General features: G+C 42.1%; 1 protein-coding gene across 5 annotated transcripts in view; it reads left to right on the top strand.

Annotated features, from left to right (window-relative positions):
* The window catches only part of DPP6 (dipeptidyl peptidase like 6), a 549,686-nt gene extending 529,726 nt beyond the window's left edge, over positions 1-19,960 (top strand). For all 5 annotated transcript variants that reach the window (XM_064638400.1, XM_064638386.1, XM_064638369.1 and 2 more), the window contains exons 17-26: positions 3,836-3,883; positions 7,094-7,192; positions 9,472-9,541; positions 11,504-11,698; positions 12,686-12,740; positions 13,637-13,742; positions 14,554-14,612; positions 16,103-16,175; positions 16,275-16,348; positions 17,718-19,960. In XM_064638400.1, the coding sequence (XP_064494470.1) occupies positions 3,836-3,883; positions 7,094-7,192; positions 9,472-9,541; positions 11,504-11,698; positions 12,686-12,740; positions 13,637-13,742; positions 14,554-14,612; positions 16,103-16,175; positions 16,275-16,348; positions 17,718-17,864 (926 nt within the window). In that variant the 3' untranslated portion in view covers positions 17,865-19,960. The remainder of the gene's footprint in view (positions 1-3,835; positions 3,884-7,093; positions 7,193-9,471; positions 9,542-11,503; positions 11,699-12,685; positions 12,741-13,636; positions 13,743-14,553; positions 14,613-16,102; positions 16,176-16,274; positions 16,349-17,717) is intronic.
* Positions 19,961-20,523: the final 563 nt, after the last annotated feature.

Raw genomic sequence — 20,523 nt, 5'->3', positions numbered from 1 at the left:
CTCCTGACAGAGGGATGCAGAGAGGGATAACCAGGGTGCAAAGCCTGTATGGTGCCACCCAGCACCCTAAAAATTTGGGAGGAGGTGGCAGGGAGCAGCAGTGCCGGGTCCCACACCTTGGGGAGCATCATAACCCTGCTTGTACTCACCCCTCTGCAACCAGGGCTGCGATAAGAAATCCCACAGCATCACCTTCACCATGTCACGCAGAAGGTGGCCTGCCCGTGATTTTGGGAACAGTCACCCAGGTTATGGGGTATGTGCTAGATCTCTTTCACCTTTGCAAATAAGGGCAAAGCAGCTCAGTATCTGCTTTGCTTTCTGAGAGTGGAGCACTTTGTGTTTTATCCTTCAAGGAGCACAAGCAAGTGCTTGACTCCAGCCTGCTCCTGATGCTCTCGTGCTCTCCGGAGCAAGAAGCAGAGCACTCACAGAGTTTCCAGGAGGGGTGGGTAGGCACAGGCACTCATCAGTGCTGATCACAGAACAGAAGCAGCAGAATGTGCCAGGGCTCAGGAGTCCCCATCAAAGCCCATTTGGATGGGCTCTGGAGGAAGGAGACATGGAGCAGAGGATGTCCTCGCTCTGCTTCTGTCAGCTCCCAGAAGTTCATTGAACAAATTAGGTTTCCCTCTCAGATCCACACATGACAATGGATGGCATTTACCAGATGGCATGTGTAATGAGACTGTCACACCGTTGTAGGTTTAGAAATAAAGCAGGGCAGGCAGTTAATGAATATACACTGCTAATTTCAAGAATTTCTTTCTGTCCCTGTCAGGCATTAGACACTCAACTTGTGAGTGTTGAAAGACTTTTGATGTGTCCGTATTAAAAGACACAGTCTAGCATGTAACCAGGTTGTTTTGCTTTAAAAATTGGCATTGAAATAAGCAATTTATGTCATTTCTAAAAAAGTGATTTTTTTTTCTCCTTGATTCAGCCTGCTCTCAAGTGAAATGCATTCTGGAGTGTCATCACTGAGAATGTGTAAAAGTAAGAGTAATCTTTCTCACAAACCTGATGATTCTACTGTGTAGATTTCTGCCTTTACCATTTTTCCTCATTTGTTGAAAAACAAAACTTAGGCAACTCAAAAGTCTGCTTTTTCAAGGATGTCGATTCACTTTTTAAAATATTTTTTAATTTGATGTTACCTCAAACTGAATATCTTTATATGGGACCTCACTTTATAACATTGATTTGGGGGGTGGCAGTAGTAGTAGTAGTAATAATAATAATAGTAATAGTAGTACTGAGTAGTGAGAGACTAAGGAAACACAATAAATAATACATGGGATTTTCTAAACTACATGCTGGCATTTTTCTTTATTTATTAGTTTCTCGTAGCTTTTTCAACACCAACATAAAAATAAAAATAAATTAGAAAATAAAAGGATTATGTGCCTTGTATTTCTCTCTTTATCCCTTTCTTTTTGTTATGCATTTTTGTGTTAATTAAAGGACTGCTCTAACTCCAGTTGAAGTCATTTGGGAGGATGCCTTTTATTTTCAGTGATGATTTTATCATGCCCATGTTTATTAGGTTTGTTGCTTTTCCAGCAGTCTTGCTTCTGGGACTGCAGGGGGAAAGCAGGGCAGATTTATAAATAAATATGGTCAGCATATCAATGTATATCACTAGGAGAAAGGTAAATTCAACTAAATCCTGGTGAGTAAACATGTTTTCCTCTGTGCATTTATATTCACCTTTCTGCATTCTAAAAAAATGATGCAAACAAAGGAATTGGATTGTTAGGGGAGAAAATTCTCAATTATATGGAAATAAAAGTCAGTCTGCCATATCAGTCATCTTAATTATAAATAAAATCCTTTCCTGCCTTTTCTCTGTATAGTTAAGGTCTAGGTGAAACACCGTTGTTTGTATGCAATGGGATGTGGGTTCTTGGCAGCATGGGGACACAAATATAGTGCTTTAAAGTCTTTCTTTCTCTCAAGAACTTATTTCACCTACCAGACTGGTACGGATGGCTCACAGTAACCTGCTTTTGTTGCCATTTGTGTGCACGCTGTCAGTCACAGCATTTCAGGGGCTTTTTGTCAGCCAGCCCTACAGAAATTGCTGGTGCACAATTGGCTATCCCACAGCATACAACCCATTGCTTGTAGGTTGAAGGACTCACCTTCATGATGTCTTAAGAAGACATTTTAAAGGGGCTGGAATCTCAGTGAATAACAGTCTCTTTAAGCTGTCTTACTTTTGAAGCTTAAGAAACATTTGGGTTCTTGATATTCAATGTTCAGTTTTGGGCCCACTCACTACAAGAAAGACATTGAAGTGCTGGACAGTGTCCAGAGAAGGGCAATGGAGCTGGAGAAGGGTTTGGAGCACAAATCTGATGAGGAGTGGCTGAGGGAATTGTGATTATTCATTCTGGAGAAAGGAGATTCAGGGGGACCTTATCACTGTCTGCAACTACCTGAAAGGAGGTTGTAACCGCGTGGGGACCAGTTTTGCCTCCCAAGCAACGAGCAATAGGGCTAAGGGAACTGGCCTCAGGTTTCACAGGGGAGGTTTAGATTGGATATTAGGAAAATATCTTCTCTGAAAGGGTTGTCAAGCATTGAACAGGCTGCCCAGGGAAGTGATGCAGTGACCATCCCTGGAGCATTTAAAAGACGTGTACATGTGGGACTTGGGAACATGGTTTAGTGGTGGGCTTGGCAATACTGGCTTAAGGGTTGGACTCGATCATCTCAGAGGTGTTTTCCAACCCAAATGATTCTCTGGGTCTATGGTTCTATGATCTTCACACACACATGGTGTGAGAGCCTGCTGGCCCTGCTATTGGGATCTTTGGCGGGCAGACAGATTTCCCCAGCTGCTCACCCTTGCTGCTGTTGTATCATATCACATTGTGGAGAAAGGGAAGGAAAGTGAGATAACCACTGTCTCTGAGGTGAGGGTGAGCACTGTTTCATCACTACAGTGCTTCTTCCACCTTCCCAAGCAGTACTGTCAAGCTCATGGAAAAGTCTTCAAACAGGCATGTTAGCAACATGGGAGTGGCTGTCCTGAATCAGCCCATCTTGGCCCAGTGTCCTGTCTCCAAGAGCAGTCACCAGATGCCAACTGGAAAACAGAGGGAAAGAAGCTGACAACTATAATATGAACCTCATCTCATCTACCATCCCATTTTTCTATCAATCAGCCACTTGTTGACTTTCTGAACAAGCAGATGAATCCAGATCACTGTGCTAAGGACTAAAGCACCCTACAGCATCCTGTGGTAGAGACTATGGCATCCTGAGTGTTGCAGCATCCTATGGCAGTGAATTGTGTGGCACACTCATGTGCACTGCATAGCAATGATAATCCTCTTTGTATAACAATGACTGATTTCAATACCCAAATGCTACATTTTAAGACAGAATATGAGGGTTTTTTAGTGTGAGAGCCAAACTGGTGTTTAATTCATTAAGGAAAAAAATAATTTGCAAAACAGCAACAGTTACCCATAGCATACAAAATGTAAATGCTTTGTGCTGTGATGTTTGGGTGTCATTAGAATAATTTTAAAGGCAAGTGATTTAATTGTGTTTGTGCTAATTATAATGTTTACAAATTAGGGAAAGATGCATTTAGTGGTCTGTTGGGAAAGGGCTTTGAAACCTCACATGTCTTTGAGTCTACAGTACTGTCATTTAGTCATAGACTCTTTCTAATACAAGGGTGATTTGCTTTTTAGATTACTCTTGCATGAAAAGCGAGTCTCAAGAGTCTTCAGCTCCATGGAATTCAAAACCAGGTTCACGTGTGTCTGTGTGTACTTTGACAGAAATTTAACCAAGTTCTTTTCTTCTTCTTTTCAAGGTCCCCGTGTCCCGATGGTGACTGTTCACAACACAACAGATGCACAGAGTAAGAATGGCCTTGAGCTTTGCAATTCCTCAGAGAAAAGTAGCCAGGCAGGGCAGTGAGATTTGGCTGCTCTTTGGTAAACTTAAACTGCTGGGGGAGCCCAGGCTGTACCTAAATGCAAGTTTTTTGCAAGGCAGAGGGACTTGAAGAGCTGTTGTGCTGCCATCACAACAGCTTTCTGTTTGGGCTACAAACACAGTGGTTTGGGCATGATATTGGTTATCAGCTTTGTCAAAAAAAAATGCACTGTTCAAATCTCTCTCTGTCTTTTTGTTAGTCTTCCACAGAATTTGTTTTATGTCCCATACATAAGAAATAAGATAATAAGAAATACTTAGCTTTATCTCCATTTTTAATAAAATCACTCTGATATGAATTATCAGAGATAATACAGAGGCGTGAGCCCCACAGGGGCTGCCTCTGCCTGGTTTCCTGATCTATCCGTGGATATTGTAGCACTTATTGTTTGGTAAGGCATTTTTTAATGCTATTGATTTGCATCTACATCAGTGTGAGGCTGGAATTATTCCAAAAATAGGTTTCTTCCTTCAAAATATGTGGTACTGTCTTAGCCATTACCAGACTGGCAATGTAGAGTCCAGAAAGCCATGGAGTCTCTGGGGTTCCTCCTTCACACCTGTAGCAATGCAAAATATCCAGGAAGATCCATTTTTCACCCCAAGTCAGGATGGCAGGGACCCTCAGACAGGCAGCCTTTCTCTGTCCCCTCTATACAGGTATCTTAAACCAAGTGCCCCTTTCTCTCTTTCATGAGTCTCAGGAGAGTTCATGGCAGGGTGTGGGACTGAGTCTCATGTGAAACCAAGATTTATCTGCTCCCACCCTTTTAATGGGAGACTTTATCTTTCATTTTAACACAGAGTTTAGCCCAGTGTTAACCTACAGTTAAGGATTTCAGGCATGGCTGTGACCCAAATAATAAGCAACACCTTTATTCTGTCTGCTTTGTACATGGTCGATACCAGTTTGTCAAGTATCAGTTTCACTGAACTGGATTTACAGTGACTCACTGCCCTTGTCTCTGCAAAGGAACAGAGCAAAGCAGGGAATTTTACTCTCAAACCAAAGGTCTCCTGTGAAATGCTGGGCTGTTTCATTTCCCCCTGAAGTAAATCACAGGAAAGACTCTCTGCACAAGGGTGTATCGCCCACACAGCATAACCCTAGACCAGCCCAGGTGATGCCCACAAGGCTCTTCAGACAGGAGGGTTTCTTAGCTCTGACCTGCAGCTCCAAAGTCTCTTCCTTTTTCCTCCCCCTTAAACACAACACCTTAATTTTATCATAGGCAGACTGGCTATACCAGCATGTACAGGACAGTGCTCTCATTAGCTGTGTTATAGCCTCCTTATAGTTTTATAAAATACAGATGCTATAAAACAAATGAAGAAACAGCAAATTAAGGGCTTGAAAAAGTAACATAAACCACACCAGGACTAGTTTTACTTTCACAGAAATATATGGGTAGCATTTATTACACAGAGAACTCAACTTACATCCCCTACTGAAATTCATGATTTTCTGCATATGATTACCATTTCTCCTGGTTCCTTCCCCCCCACCCCCCTCATTCTTTTGCTTTCGAATAAAGGGCAACTGACAATTGCATGTTACTGAATTTACTTATTTAATATGAGCCTATTACTCTATAAAGGGACTTTGCCTCTATATTCTGCAATAATCTGATAATAGTGAGTTGCACTGAATATTATAGCGTGCTTACATTTAATTAAGCAATGACCGTTTGTACTCCACAGACTCAAGCTCCCTGTGGTCCTAAAGCAAAAAGGGGAGTCCTTTAGGAGATATGCCAATCTTTTTTATATCCTCCACAGTCTTCCTGGCTTTCTGTGAATGCAATTATATGAACAAATAAAACGGCTTGACTAAATTCCCCTACGTGGCAGGCCCCTTTCTGCTGATAAAGCTACTTGTGTATGCCATAATTAAATGAGAATCTTAATATTTAACCAAATGTAATAGGCTGTTGCTTTGGCACTTTTGTGGGGGCTGTGGTTTCAGTAGAGAAGAGCTGGTCTTTTCAGAAACAGAGTGAATAATCCTTGAACCAATATATTATTGTTGAAAGATCTCTGAAATTTATTAACGGGGAAGGGCAAGTTTTTGTGCCATGCCTGCCTGTTCAGCAGAGATGGGCAATGAGAGTGTGATAATCAGGTACCAGAAGCATTACTTGAGGAGCTGGGGTTACAAATCTATTTATCAATGTGTCTCTAAAGGGAAGTTACAGTCAAGGAAATACATAATGTAGTGCAAAATCTCAAACCTTCCTTGGCTTCACATGACAGAGATAATGCCCTGGATCCCCCTGGTCACACCCAGACTGATGCCATGGGGATGAGCACTGCAACAGGTTCCCCAGATCAGGATTCCTTGCCATCACAGTGGGATCATCCCAGCCCTTCAATCCCTCCTCCGTGGGGCTCAGGAGCTTCTCCATCACCAGGAGACATTTCCCACCACCTAGGACATAAAACTTGAAGTGTTGGGCCCTTTCCTTACCATCTGGGAAGAACTTGCTCTTTCTGATGCTGGAGGTGGCCACTTTTTCTAGAAGAGGCTCAGCGGGTAGATCACATGGCCAGGATGTGGGAATAAAGGTTAAATCCTGGGAAGGAGGAAGGAATCCTCTATTTCAGACCCAGAGACTCCTTGGGTAAGACACACAAAATGAACAATTCTTGAAACCTTCCAAAGACCAAGGCTGTTCCAAACCCTGGTGTTGCAGGTTTGTATGAGCTTTGTCCACTCTCTTCTCCCCATGGCTTTCCTTCCCATGGATTTTATGTTGCAGCACAACCTTGTCCTGAAGTCCTCCATAGTGTCCTCCCTTTTCCCATTTATTATGTGTAACTTGGGCACAGACTTGAGGACCTCTTCATTTGACATCTAGGTTTTCATGTCAGGTGGATGTCTGACCCTTAGTAGCGTACTAACACAGGTCACATTCCCATCTCCTGCAAATCAGATGAATGCCACTATTTCAGGAATACAATTTGCCAATGCAGAACTTCACAGACTTAACTGAATTAGACATCTGTGAGGACTAGAAGGAAATTCTTTCACAAGGTAACTTGCGTTATATATATTAAGGTGGCTATAAAATGTCAAAATGCATTTTCACAAACAATACCAGAAGTTTTTATGCTCTTGACCTTCTTCTTTCAGAAATTTTTGAGCTGGAGGTAAATGAAAATGTGCAACAGGCTGTAAATGACAGGCAAATGCCTAAGGTAGAATACACGGAAATCAAGATAGATGATTACAGTAAGTAGCACCTTTCTTCTCACTTATTTTTCTCTTTCACTGCTGTAGCTGTGAAATGATACAGTCATCTTGGGTAGACTGGCAGGAGGAAAAATGACTTTGACTCTCAATAAACTCACACAGTTTGCAAAGCACTCTCTTAGGATGTGCTACATCAGGAGGTTATTACAGAGGCAGAATTTGATGAGAATTCAGCTGAAGAAAGGCAAAATGATAGGGTTGGGCTTTTTTTTTCCTTTTGAAACTCCTTTGTAGAGAAAAAGCCACTCTGGGAAATTACACAATGGGGTACCCCTATTGTTGGGGGCACATTTGCCATAGCTGTGTGGTGTGTTATCTGAAATCAGTTTGGAGTGGGACACTGTGTGTGCTTGCTGGCTACAGCTGTGGCTGCCTTTCAGTGCACAGTCTGAACTGCAGTGAATGAAGATGACTCTCCAGTGACTGCCCATTGCAGTCATTCAAGATTCTTTAAGAAAGCCATATGATTTGATAGGGTTGAGAAAAAAAACAGCTATATAGGAAAAGACAAAAGATATTTCACCTGGAATAAAGAAAGTAAAAATTTGGAGCTGTTTCTATCTGCAGCTGGTGTGTTATTTCTACTACTTGTATAATCATCCCCAATGCATCTGTATGCCAAAGAGAGAGAAAAAAGCCTGGTGGCAAACAACCAAAATGTAAGCATCTTCTGCCTGTCTCTGTAGTTGTACCTGAAACAACCTAAAAAGCATCTCCTCTGGCTGTAAGCTTATAACTTACCTATATGGGGAAAATCCACATACTCAGAGCTGCGCAATGGCTCCCCAAAATCCCAGTTTCTGTGTATGGTGGCAACTCCAAATAAGCCCCAGAGACCCTGAGTTCAAGGTGTGGCCCATCTTGTTTCCCGTGCCAGGAAGGAGCATAACTCTCAGGCAGTGAAATGGAAGCAATGAGGTGTGCTGGGGACAGGCTATTGATTTCAACCATTACCAGATGTTATAAAATGTGAAGCAAAGCCTGAGAGATGGTTGCCATTTGAAAAATAATGGCCCTAAAATGTTCTGCTTGCCACACAGGCGTTAGGAACATAAACCAGTGCATAGAATAACAGGGACAGACATTCACTCCCAGGTTTTATGGGCAGGAGAAGATGGGGGAAAAGCCTGTCATTGAGATCCTGCCTGTCCCCCCATGAGCCAGCTTGTGTGACACTGGCAGTTTATTAGAGATAACTCAGCTGGATGCCAAATTTCTTAACTGCAAGTATCATTGCAATTCTGCTCATTTAACAAAAAATACACATGTGTGTGTAATAAATACAAACTGGCCACAGCCATGTGGCTGTTGTGCCGTGCCCTCCCTGTGTTTTCAAAGCTTTGGGCTGAACAGCCTTGAGAACACTGCACGTAGCACTTTGTAATATTTAAAGTCAAGTGTTGGCCTTTTTGGCTGTCCCTGGGCCATTGATGCAATTTGCAGCTATTAGCATTCAGATGGAATAACTAATTAGGCAGAGTGTCAGGCGACGACTGCAAAGCAAACCACTTAAACCGTGCTGCTAATCTGTGTATTAATCTATGGAAAATGCTCCTAATACTGATTTAATTGCTGGGCCTTTGCTAATCTAGATTGTAGTTAACATTTTAAAAATAAACGGGCTGAGTGTTTGTGTGGTGTTAGTTTTGCCTATTGATTCAAAACCATAGAAATGCCATTCAGTTAAAAGAAGCTTTGGTGATCACATCCCACCCTTACATTGGTCCTGCACCGGTATAACAATGTGGGCTTCAGCACCTTTGCCTCCTGTTTGGCAGCAAAATTCAGCCCTTAGGAAGCTAGGATTACAATACTTGTTTCTCCCTCTGTCTTCACACCATTATAGCAAAATAATTATATTTCTCTCCCCCAGCCACCATACTTAATTGGGTTTTAAATTACCATTTTCATCGCCAATTTTCCCCCTTCTCTGCTGCCCTGGAATATTGATTTCTGTCTGCATCACACATTCAGCTGCCAAAAAAGGAAAATTATAGCTATTGACAGATGTTAATTGAATGCTGTAAAAGTGATGCATGACTGAACACTCCCAATTTACATTTCTTGTCACCTCAGCTATCACAATATGGGTCCTTTCTTTGGCGACATCTGTGTTTCTAAGGTGTTATTTGCCACTGCCTCGTAAAATACCATTTCGTTCCTACTCGTATTTGGCCAAAACACGAGAAACATCTATTAGAGTTATGTCAACATTCCCACATGGAAGACATGTTGTTATTTGTTCTCTTTTTGCTTAGAATTGCCAATGCAAATCCTAAAGCCTGCAATCTTTTCGGATACCGCGCACTACCCCTTGCTTCTGGTTGTGTAAGTTCTCTCTCGTCCTTTCTTTTTGTTCACATTATTAGGGCATTCTGGAGACCTTGGCCATGATCAGAAACTTCTAAGATGTGTTTTGTACAGGGAATGTCAGAGTCCAGCATGTTGGTCCCTTTCCCTTCTCGCTTCACAGCTAGAAGTGGCTGGATGTACGTCCCTTCTCTCCTATGTTTGAGCCAAGGTTTTAAGCTACCAGGAGGGCACCCTAGTGAAATCCTGCAGAGTAAACTGTAGGATTTTATGAAACTGTTCCGTGTACACTTGCAATTCAATAATTTGAGGGGCAGAAAAAGGAGGAGGAGGAATAAAAGGTGGATTTTGACTTTCTGTCCCAGTCCTTAGGGCGATCAACCTGCATAACAAGTAGTTTTAGAGTGAAATTCAGTCAGCCTTACTAGAACTTAAGTTTTAGATGCCCTCATGCAGAAACCCTTCCCTTGTAAGGTGTTCCCTGAAGTGACAGTACAGAGTTGGAAACCTTTGAAGATCTGCACGATGTTAGCATTTATATTAGGTAGGTAGGTTTTCCTCCTGGCGGGCAAAGCAGATGGATATTTCTTATGCAACATTTAGTAATAATAATACACACTACTGAGGTTTTTTTCTGGCAATTTGGAAAGAAACTGGGGGGAGGGAATTCACTGACCTTGGAAGAACCTGTTTGGCCCTGGCTGCATCCCACTGCGTCGCTTGCCTGCCAGGGAACACCCCACGAGAGAGAGAAGCCTCATGCAGGAATGATGAATGCCTGGCAAACGCCTGAACACCGTCCTGCACACCCCTCCATGAAGGACAAAAACACTGCAGTAAGCGTGTCGTTACATCACAGAATTACTGCAGAGAAAATGTACTTCATTATGGAAGTGCTTGAGGAAGATTGGTACTCATCAAGCTAACGGCACTTGATTAGGCTGCCTCTGGAGCTGGATAGGTCTGGGTCTCGCTTGAATAAATGTAAATGACTTGGAGTCACATGAGTATTAAAATCCTGCAGTGAGTTGCCTGATGTCTCTAAGAACCCCAAAAACGACAAAAAGTGGATAAAAATGACGGTGGCTCTACAGTAATCCCAGTCCTAAATTATTGCTTAAAGTCAGCGTCACCATCTCTTGTTTTTTCCAAGTTGTCTGGCTGAAGTGGGGTCTGTGTTTCTGGAGACAGTTCCCTTGTCTGACAGGATCAGACCCTAACCAGAAGGCTGAAGAGGAGTCTTTCCCACCCTTTCCTACCAATTTTAGGCCAAACTGGGCATGATTAAGCCAGGTTTTATCACTTTAAAAGCATCCTTTCCCTCTGTACTTGTGTGAAGCATTGATGACAGAAGTGACTGACAGCTCCATCTACTGCTGCTCTCCAGAACCCCATGGCAGAGGGAAGGGCAGGGCAGGGTGAATGGGGCAGTAATGAAACCCCAGTGCTTGCCAGTAAAGGAAAAGATGCCTGATGTCTTCGAGCTTCATCCAACATATTTTGGTAGTGCCCATGGACTCCAAAGTCAAGCTCCTCACAGAAACCCCTCCAAGAGAAAATAAAACAGCAGCTTTGGGGTATGTAGAAAATAGATGTAGATTAGAGGAGGTATAAAAAAGGGAAAACTCAACTGATACCTGTGTCACTGCCCTGGTTGCTCATGGGAGGAATCCTGTCCAGTTAGGGATGTGCTTGCTAGGGTGGTTCAAAGCTCAGCTTAGCATAGCCATAGCTGGTGTGCACAGAGAGGGGCAGAAACCAACCTTCAGCTTCCACCCAGCCTCAAAACCCATCCCACACAATCAGTCTTGTGCACACCATCCTTGCAGAGAGTGGTCTCCCCTTCTAGAAACCTGTCCAGCCTTACCCAGCACGACGAAGCTGTGGGTCCCCATCCCACGGCAAGATCACAGTCCCAAGGAGGGCATTTGGCCCCTGCTTGGTGCCTCTGCCTTTGCTTGATGCCTGTTTCTGTGTCAGAGACGGGACACCCGGGAGCCAGATCGTAACGGAGAGGTTTGAGGTGACGTGGGAAAGCGTCATGGTCAGCTCTCACAACGCCATCGTGCTGAAGTTCGACGGCCGCGGGAGTGGCTTCCAGGGCACTAAGCTACTGCATGAGGTCAAGAGGAGGCTGGGCTTTTTGGAAGAGAAGGATCAGCTGGATGCTGTCCGGTCAGTGACATCCTTATTGAAGAAATTCTTTCACTAATGATAATTCACCCAGTACCATCACTAGTCGTGGTTGTTTTAATGGTGTGTGGGGTAGAGCAAGAAGATGGGAGGGAAGGACACTGTACATACAGCTGTGACCAAGTGATGGCATGTGAGAGGGAGCTCATGCCAGCCAGTGCAGAGGGGGAAAAACAAGCCTTAAACAGAGCTAAATTAGAGCACATTTATCTGTATCACATGTTCAAAGCCTGCTTATTTTTAGCTCTGCGCAGTCATACAGCTACAAACAAGTAAGCTTGAATATCTGTTCCTACATTAATCTTTTGCTTGCCTGGCGGTTAGAAAAACCCATCTTTAAATCCTTAAACTTTTTAAAGAGAAAAACCAGTGCAAAATCCTGAATATCAAATTCTGTCATATTGTTAGATTTATTCTGCACGTAATCACATTAAAACCACTACCAGAGTATTGCAATAGCTTTGCAATAGCTTATTATGACTTCCAAAGGTACTACAGATTATTTGTTGCCGTTGCTTGGTCAAATCCAACACATGAGGTTGCAAGATTAAATCAAACAGACTTATGTGAAAGCAGCTTGTATGACACGATTTAGATTGTCTACGTCAAGGGTTAAGAGCTTTAAACTGAAAAAAGGCAGGTTTAGATTTGATATTAGGAAGAAATTCTTTACTGTGAGAGTGTGAGACCCTGGAATAGATTTCCCAGAGAAGCTGTGGATGTCCCATCCCTGGAAGTGTTCAAGTCCAGGTTGGGCGGTGTTTTGAGCATCCTGGTCTAGTGGCAGATGTCCCTGCCCTTGGCAGGGGTGTTGAAATAAGATTATCTTTAAGGTCCCTTCCAACCCAAACCATTCTATGAATTTTTCTGTGGCCACCCTAATTTAAAGCTGATTAAAATCACACTGTGTTTGCTATATCTGAGGAAAAAATATTTTTAGCCCATTGTTTCTCCTCTCTCATGTTTTAGGACAATGCTGAAGGAGCATTTCATTGATAAAACGCGAGTCGGTGTGTTTGGGAAGGTAACGTTTTCTCGTTGTTCTTCTGTGCTCTTCAAGTTGGCTGATGTGGCTAAGCAGCTGAGCTAAATCCTGACTTATTGAATATGTCAGTTGTGACTTTTTTATTAATATTTATTTTTGAGATAGACTGCATCTTGCTGAGAGATGTTAAAGGTGGAAGCTTTCATTTTATCAATATGTTCGTCAATTGCTTTTTTTAAATTAACTTCCAAGTGCAAAAAGTGACTACTGCTCAGAAAAACCTTGTCAGATAATTAATTATTTTTTCCCATTGCAAACTTTCATTTCATTTTCATCTTGTCTCTTAAGGCCTGTGGGAATGTGGGTTTATCATGTTCACAAGTGTACAACAACACTATGGAGGCTGATTTGCACCACAGTGTGTGTCTGGCCAGAAAAAAGTAGTTATAAAGTACACATAGTTTGAGATGAGAAGGGGACTGGGAGCAGAAATTGTTTATTGTGGGGGATACAGGCTCGGAGTGGGCAAAGAGAGCTGCACATGCAGCAGCATCTCTGCAGGGAATTGTTAACAGGCTGACAGCAGACACTGAAATTGTGATGTTCATTTTAAATAGCGAAAGACTGGGGTAGTGTTTTGGAAATGTAACATACATGGTTATAGCTAAAACCATAAAATGGGATGAGAAAGGCCAGCTCCTGGGCACACAGCCATCCTGCCTTCAGGAAAGTGCAACAAGTGTAGAGCTCATCTTCAGCCACGTGTGCCAAAGATAGGGAGATAGCCCTTGTTTTGTTTTCTTTCAGTGCGAGGCGTTAAAGCTCTGTAATGGTCAAATGTTTGCTGCAAGGTCTAAGCTGCCCTTTTTCTGTACCCAAAAGCAGCAGTGCCTCACAGCATGACCACTGACACCCCTGTCCCCTTTCTGTTCCAGGATTACGGCGGCTACCTGAGCACTTACATGCTTCCAGCCGGTGAAGAGAACCAGGTGTTTGCCTGTGGAGCTGCTCTTTCCCCAGTGACAAACTTCAAACTGTATGGTAAAATATGACCACAAATGATATTTCTTCCCTATCCTTTCCCAGTTATCACCTTTATTCTCCAAGATCCTTCCTGGTTTATATCCTGTGTCTTCTTAGGAGTAGCCATAAACACTTTTCCCCCCAGTCGAGCAAATTTGTTGACACCAGTGGCACCAGCCATGGTGGTCAGAGTATTGTTATTCCTTTTAAATAAAGGAGAACTGCCTTAAAACCTCTCCAGCCTCTGCCACCAACCACAACCACTGCCTTGAATGTGCTTCTTTCTTGCCTGAACCATCCACCCATGCAACCTGTGGTCCAGTCTACCACACCCATTCTGTCTCTGACAACAGTACTCCACTGCACATGGTGGTCCTTTCTCTCAGGGACACCAGTTGTTCCCTTTGCACTTAGTGCCAGTGAAAATCAGGGGACTGCCATGGAAGTCAGTGGTGTTCAGCCACCCTTCTGGAGCTGCACAGTTATCCCTGAGTGCAATGGGGGCTTGCTGTTGATGGAGAAGGCCTTGAGAAAGGAGAAAGGGACAGAAAATGATAATGTTCTTCTCTTCTACCTCAGTTGCATTAAGGAAGGAAAAAAAGGTTCTTCTGTGACTGATTTAGAAACCAGAAGTACATGGTGATAATGACAGACTGTAGTATCACAGATATCCTTAAGTGTATTTTCAAAAACTTTTAGAAATGCATCCTCTATAATTAAGGCGATGTTAGAAAATAAGACCTTTTTTAGCATTTGCAATATTTGACTCAGAAGCACCAGTGTACTCACTTATGACTGAAAGTGATGTTTGCATTTTTTTCTTTTCAAGCTTCAGCCTTTTCTGAAAGATACTTGGGCTTGCAAGGGATTGATAACAAAGCATATGAGGTAACTGCATGGACATTGCATTTTCCTGATAAAGTGTGAACCGGGTTTTAGCTCTTCCTCCATGTGTTCTCTTTTGGGGAGGGAGCAAGGATATGCAAGACACTCACTAGTAAAGCTCTGAAGGTTTCTTTCAGCCTGCTTGCTGCTTTTCTTGTCTTAATAGTAATAATGGATAAAGGTTTTATTGATTAGCCCTCATGTCTGCCTCTCTAAATTGGATAAATACAGTTATACCAGTTTTAGAGATTGAAAGAGTGGCTCAGCTGTGCCCAAGAGGACACAGTGTCACAACCTCCTTGAAAGTTCCTGCAACTGGTCTTGCCACTTTGATTCTCTCTAAGATATATTTTTTGACTCAAACTCAAGTGAAGCTCAGCTTTCTCAAAGTATGTGATATTTCAGGCAGAACTCTGTGTCAGAATTGAGCACGACATGGGAAAGGAGACATGGCACAAAACATTGTTTAGTATGTGTGATGGGATCAGTTATATACTGTGCTGCAATTACTCGGAGGAAAAACCTAATAAAGAATAGACACACAAACAGAATATATTATAGAGAAAACTTTGTTCAGCTTCTAAGCCTTGTCTTCAGCCATAAGACAGAAGGCAGGAAAGGTATGGCACTGTGTTCTCTCAGAGAAGGCAGGTATCACCCTGTGTGCTCACAGGGTAATCTTTATCCTGGTTACCTAAACTCTGAGTTCATTGACTCTCAAATTTTACACTCATAATTTCTAGATCAGTACAAACTCTTATTTTCCTCTTAGAAATTTGAAGGACGGTCATTACAGATGAAAGCAAGATAAAATATTCCAGAAATGAGGGCTTTGAATTGTCATGTACTCTTTGTGCACTGATGAGTTGGCCTAAGCAAACAGTGGTACTTCTAGTTGTCTCCTGAGCTCTCTGCAGAGCATGGCAGGGTCCTTAACTGAGTGGAGAAGTTCTTAATTTCTCCTACCCTGTATCATTTGCAGTCACTCGGTTTTGTGTTTATTTTCCCCTGTGCATCTGTAAGACAGCTGGGGGCAAAGCCATTCTCAGCAGTGGACACTTGAATTTCGTATCAGATCCTCTCCAGAGTTGTTAAAGCTCGTTGAGGTTGGCTTTCAAACCTCACCAAAGTCACTCCAGCTTCCTGAAGAGTTCTTAGGATTTGGCACCTGGGCATGCTTTTCATCAGTGGTTTCACCTGAAATCCACTTTGATGTTTTCCATGTGTTCTGCAGTTCAAGTTTTAGTGAATATTATCAGAACAGTCAAGGGTCTCTGAGTCCTTCCTGCTGCAGACACTGAGCCTGGAAGCAGAGCATGGGATCTATTTCACCTCTAGATTGATACAACCAGCCAGGAGAATATGCTGTGCTAGTGTCTGCTTATTATCATTGAGAAAAAGTGTTAAATAGAATTAAGTGCTTCTATTGCCTCCATGTAAATTGCTAATTTCTGGCAAGTTTTTAAATCTTATTGCAACCTTTACCTTCACAGATCAACAAATTATCACACAGAGTCTCATTACTGAAGGAACAGACATTTTTGATCATTCATGCTACCGCTGATGGTAAGTTAGCCCATCCTTTGAGCTCATTATATGTTTGTGATAGCTTTGATTTTTCTTAATTAAATTTGCCTCTTTAATGATTGCAATCTGTTTTTACAGAAAAAATCCATTTTCAGCATACTACAGATCTTATCACACACCTAATTACGGCAAAGGCTAATTACAGCTTGCAGGTACAGTATATGTTTCTTTTTTTCATATTTGAATAGTTTTGAAAAGCCACTTGAAAATTCAGCCTGGCAATAGAAGTAGCACCAACATATAACATGTCCCTGTGCTTATCCTTTCCTGTTCTTATGTGATACCACTATTTTGGTTTGGACTGCTGTAGAACAATTATTAAATTACAGTAAATTAGGTTGTGAGAGACAAGTCTCTAAGGAATTTATGCCTGTTCAGTTTCTTTTGGAACAATAGAACAAATTCAGGATGAATTACAGGGGAAAGAGGGATCTAAATTAAACCAACCAGAAAAGTTAAGAAATGTCACTTAAATGTGACACTGCTGTGAATATATCCTGTGGTCTAGAAAACCCCACCTTCCACCAAATTATATCCCTGTTTTGCTGAATGGCCCATGTCCAAGCTATCAAAGCTTCCAGAATGAACCCCACACCAACCATGGGGGTGGTCCCAACCTCTCTGTGACATCCCAAGCCACAGCCAGGAGAGTGCAACTCGCCCCGACTCAGTCCACACCAGGACCTCGCCCCAGCCCATGGGTACAGGTGTTTGTGCTGCAATGCCCAAGTCCTAATAATGCTTGATTTACTGAATACCAGCTCCCTCTGGCTGCATTCCTGCAGAGCTTCATGTGGTGGGTGTGCTCACTCCATCACGCTCCAGGCAGGTGAGATGGAGTGTCTAAGCAAAGAGCTGGGAATGGATTTGGTCAGCACTACAAGCAGTGCCCACTTTCCAATGCAGAAGAATTAGTACAGTGGGGCTTGAAGGCACCAATGAGCTTGACACATGTCAAAAGTTAGTTGAGGTCTGAATTGGAGGCCTGAGGGACCTGTGTCTTGGACTAAGGTACCCAGGGCAGCAGAGAGACACCTCAGTCCTGCCTGCAAGCGTCCAGCCCTAAGGGACTTCTTTTTACCCCTTCAATAGTTTAAACTATTTAATTTCTAGCTTCCTGATTTTTTTCTATTTAATTACTCCTCCAGCAAACTTTATTTAATTTTTTAACTCAATTATTTCTGTTTTAAGCACTCATTTTAGTCAGTCAAACCTAATGCCATATCTGTCATGGATATGAGAGGAGGCTTTTTTCTGTTTTCACGAGGAGCAAGCACTGTTGTTTGTAAGTGTGGTCTGGTTCTTCTTAGCCTGAACTTGTTCAGAATGGAATTAAATGGAAAATCCTCCCCCCAGAAAAGTTCCTTGTGAAGGAACGTGCAAGTCTGCTCTTGCATCCATGGGAAGGCCCACGGTTCTGGGGGGATGCAGTGGGTTTGCAGGTCAGGTTGAGCTGCAGGTGTGGGTGGTCAGTGCTCAAACTTCAAGCTCCTTAAGGGGTGTGTTTGCCTGTTTTTGCAGATTTACCCCGATGAAAGCCATTACTTCAGCAATGCAGCAATGGAGCAGCATTTATACAACTCCATTGTCAACTTCTTTGTGGCGTGTTTCCAAGTTCAGGACAAACTCCCACTAACTCCACTGAAAGAGGAGGAGGATGAAGATTAACCCTGTTTGTCCGTGCCAAGCACAAGGCAGATCTCTCTGACAATATGCAACTGGATCATTTTCCTGAAGAAAGAGATGTTACGTTGTTAGCATGTATTTAAAAAAAAAACTGAAAGCAGCTCATCTGCTTTACTTGACAGCAACTCCTTCCTAAATGGAAGAACATTAAGCATGGTGAACTCAGCAGAAACTGCTGTCTGAAATGAACCCATCACAACCAACATCTTCTTTTTCTTTGGTTGTTGGTTTTTTTCCTCTTTTTGTTTTCTTCCCTTTTTTTTTTTGTTTGCCACCAAATGACTTCTCGAGTGAAAGTGGTGAGACACTGAACTTGAAGGAACACCCCAAGAAACCGCTTTGAGGACTGGAAGATTTAATGTCTCTTTGCATTCAAGCAGTCAAGCAGTAGCAGTGAAATCCATCATCCATATTAAGGTTACTATAGTTAGCATCACACTATGTCAGAAAAAAAAAAATCTAACCTAATACATGAAAAAGATTATAGCACAATTATTTTAAAGGATACTGATTCATACACACTTGCCTGCTCTTCTCCATCTTCAGGAGGTTTGTCATTGCTACAGGACATACAAATTCAATTGCACGAAGTATCACTATAGTTACACCAATCTTTACCTTCCTGTAATTATTTCATTAATTCTGTGTTACTCTTACTTCTGTTTTCATTGGGTCTCATGCTTACCTTATTAGCTTCTCAGCTTGTTCTGGATGGGGAAAAAACATACACTGAATTAACCAACTCACTTTAGACCTCAGGGGTCTAATGAGGCAATGGCAGTTGAGGTACCCAGATGTTAAAAAATCCATTAGAATAAAGCAAAGAAAAACTCACTCTCGTGTTCCCAGAATAGCTTTTGCCAGCAAGATTGAGTATTTTCTTTGGCAGCCTTGAAAAATATGCACATAAATAAGCTAAATCAGCTTAACATTGAGATATTTTTTATGGTAATGTAGAAAAATATGCGACAGTCATGATTATTCTATTTCTTCTTTTAGTATTGGAACAACTGGTTGGCAACCTGTTGGGGAACAGCTAATTGAGGCTGTGGTAGCAGGAATTTGTACCAGATACTGCACGGATCATCTTATAAAGCCATTTAAACAGAACCAATGTGCAGAGATTTATTGCACATGCTGTCTGTGGCTTAGTTTTGTTCCAGGTCAATGATTAGCATATTTCCAAATGCATTTAATTATCTCTTCTGTTCACATTAGTTTTGACAAGCATAAAAGAAAAAAAGAAGGATTTTTGCTTTAGAAGATACGGCTTTTCGTTCTAGCAGTACAAAGCAACTTTTAAAACTTCTTGTGAAAACATTCAACTCTCAGAAAGAAATCCAACCTTCGTCCACGTCCCACGTCATAAGAATTTTGACTAGTGTCGCTCCTTGTAAAATATTCTGACCAAATGTACAGCCAGTATTAATACTGTATATTTCATTTTGTTGTATATAAAGGAATGTAAGTCAGCTCTTCGTCAGATCCCCAATCCAATATTAGTCTTGTGTTCGGCATGCATGCGGTAACACTTCTTTGCTGATCAGGACTCTGTAGAAGTACTAGCTTGGAAATATAACAATTAATGTAGTTTTCTTTCCTTGTTTTAACAGCTTGAATGTCAATGCCGGTTTCTACTTTTTACATAGTACTGTGGGTAAACTCACATCCTGACAGCAATGATGATGTTTCCATTGTGTTCTTTAGTGTGTCTTTTTTCTTATCTTTATTTTAAGCTTTGAATGTTGGTTGTACTTTGACCATCATGAAAAAAATGTATTGATAAACCACAGAAATGACCTAGTTTGGTTCAGATTATCTTCTTTACTTTACAGTGCATCGACATTGTGTGAACAAGAACTACAGTATAAAATCTGCTTTATCTGGCGAAAATGCCAAATAGACAATAAGAATGCTGCGTGTCCAGATTTTGCTACTCTGAACAGGCTCAAAAGCCTGAAATGAACTTGAACTGAGAAATGTAAAAATCTGCTCTGTCCACAATCTTTTGTAGAAAGAACTTTAGGATGTGGCATGGTAGTGTTTGTTCATTCATGGAATAAAACATTATTTTACCACCCTGGTTGCTACTGCTGTTATTTTGTGTTAAGTTCTTAAATAAGCATCAGGTGGCTGAAAGTGCTATTCCTGGTTGAACTGAGCCCAAACTTCAGGGTGAAGATCAGAAACATGAAAAGAAATCTTTATAAATAAACACATGTTGCTATATAGATGTTGTCCACAAAGATGCTCAGAGGACTGGAACACCTCTCCTATGAAGACAGGCAGAGGGAGTTGGGGTTGTTCCACCTGGAGAAGGCTCTGAGGAAACTGTTGAGCACCTTCCAGTGCCTAAAGGGGGCTTATAAAAAGAGAGAAAGTAGCTTTTTACATGGACAGAGAGTGATAGGACACTACCACAACGTGTTTAAACTGAAAGAGGAGAGATTTAGATTAGATGTTAGGAAGAAATTCTTCAGTGTGATGGGACTGAGGCACTGGAACGTGTCCAGAGTACCTGTGCATGACCCATCCCTGGAAGTGTTCAAGGCCAGGCTGGATGGAGCTCTGAGCAACCTGGTCTAGCAGAAGGGGTCCCTGCCCATGGCAGGGGTTGTGGGGGTAGAACTAGATGATCTTT

This window comes from Pseudopipra pipra, chromosome 1 (assembly GCF_036250125.1).
Source record: "Pseudopipra pipra isolate bDixPip1 chromosome 1, bDixPip1.hap1, whole genome shotgun sequence".
Classification (NCBI taxonomy): Eukaryota; Metazoa; Chordata; class Aves; order Passeriformes; family Pipridae; genus Pseudopipra; species Pseudopipra pipra.
The sequence above is the reverse complement of the archived record's forward strand: the minus strand, read 5'-3'. Positions and strand labels throughout refer to the sequence as shown.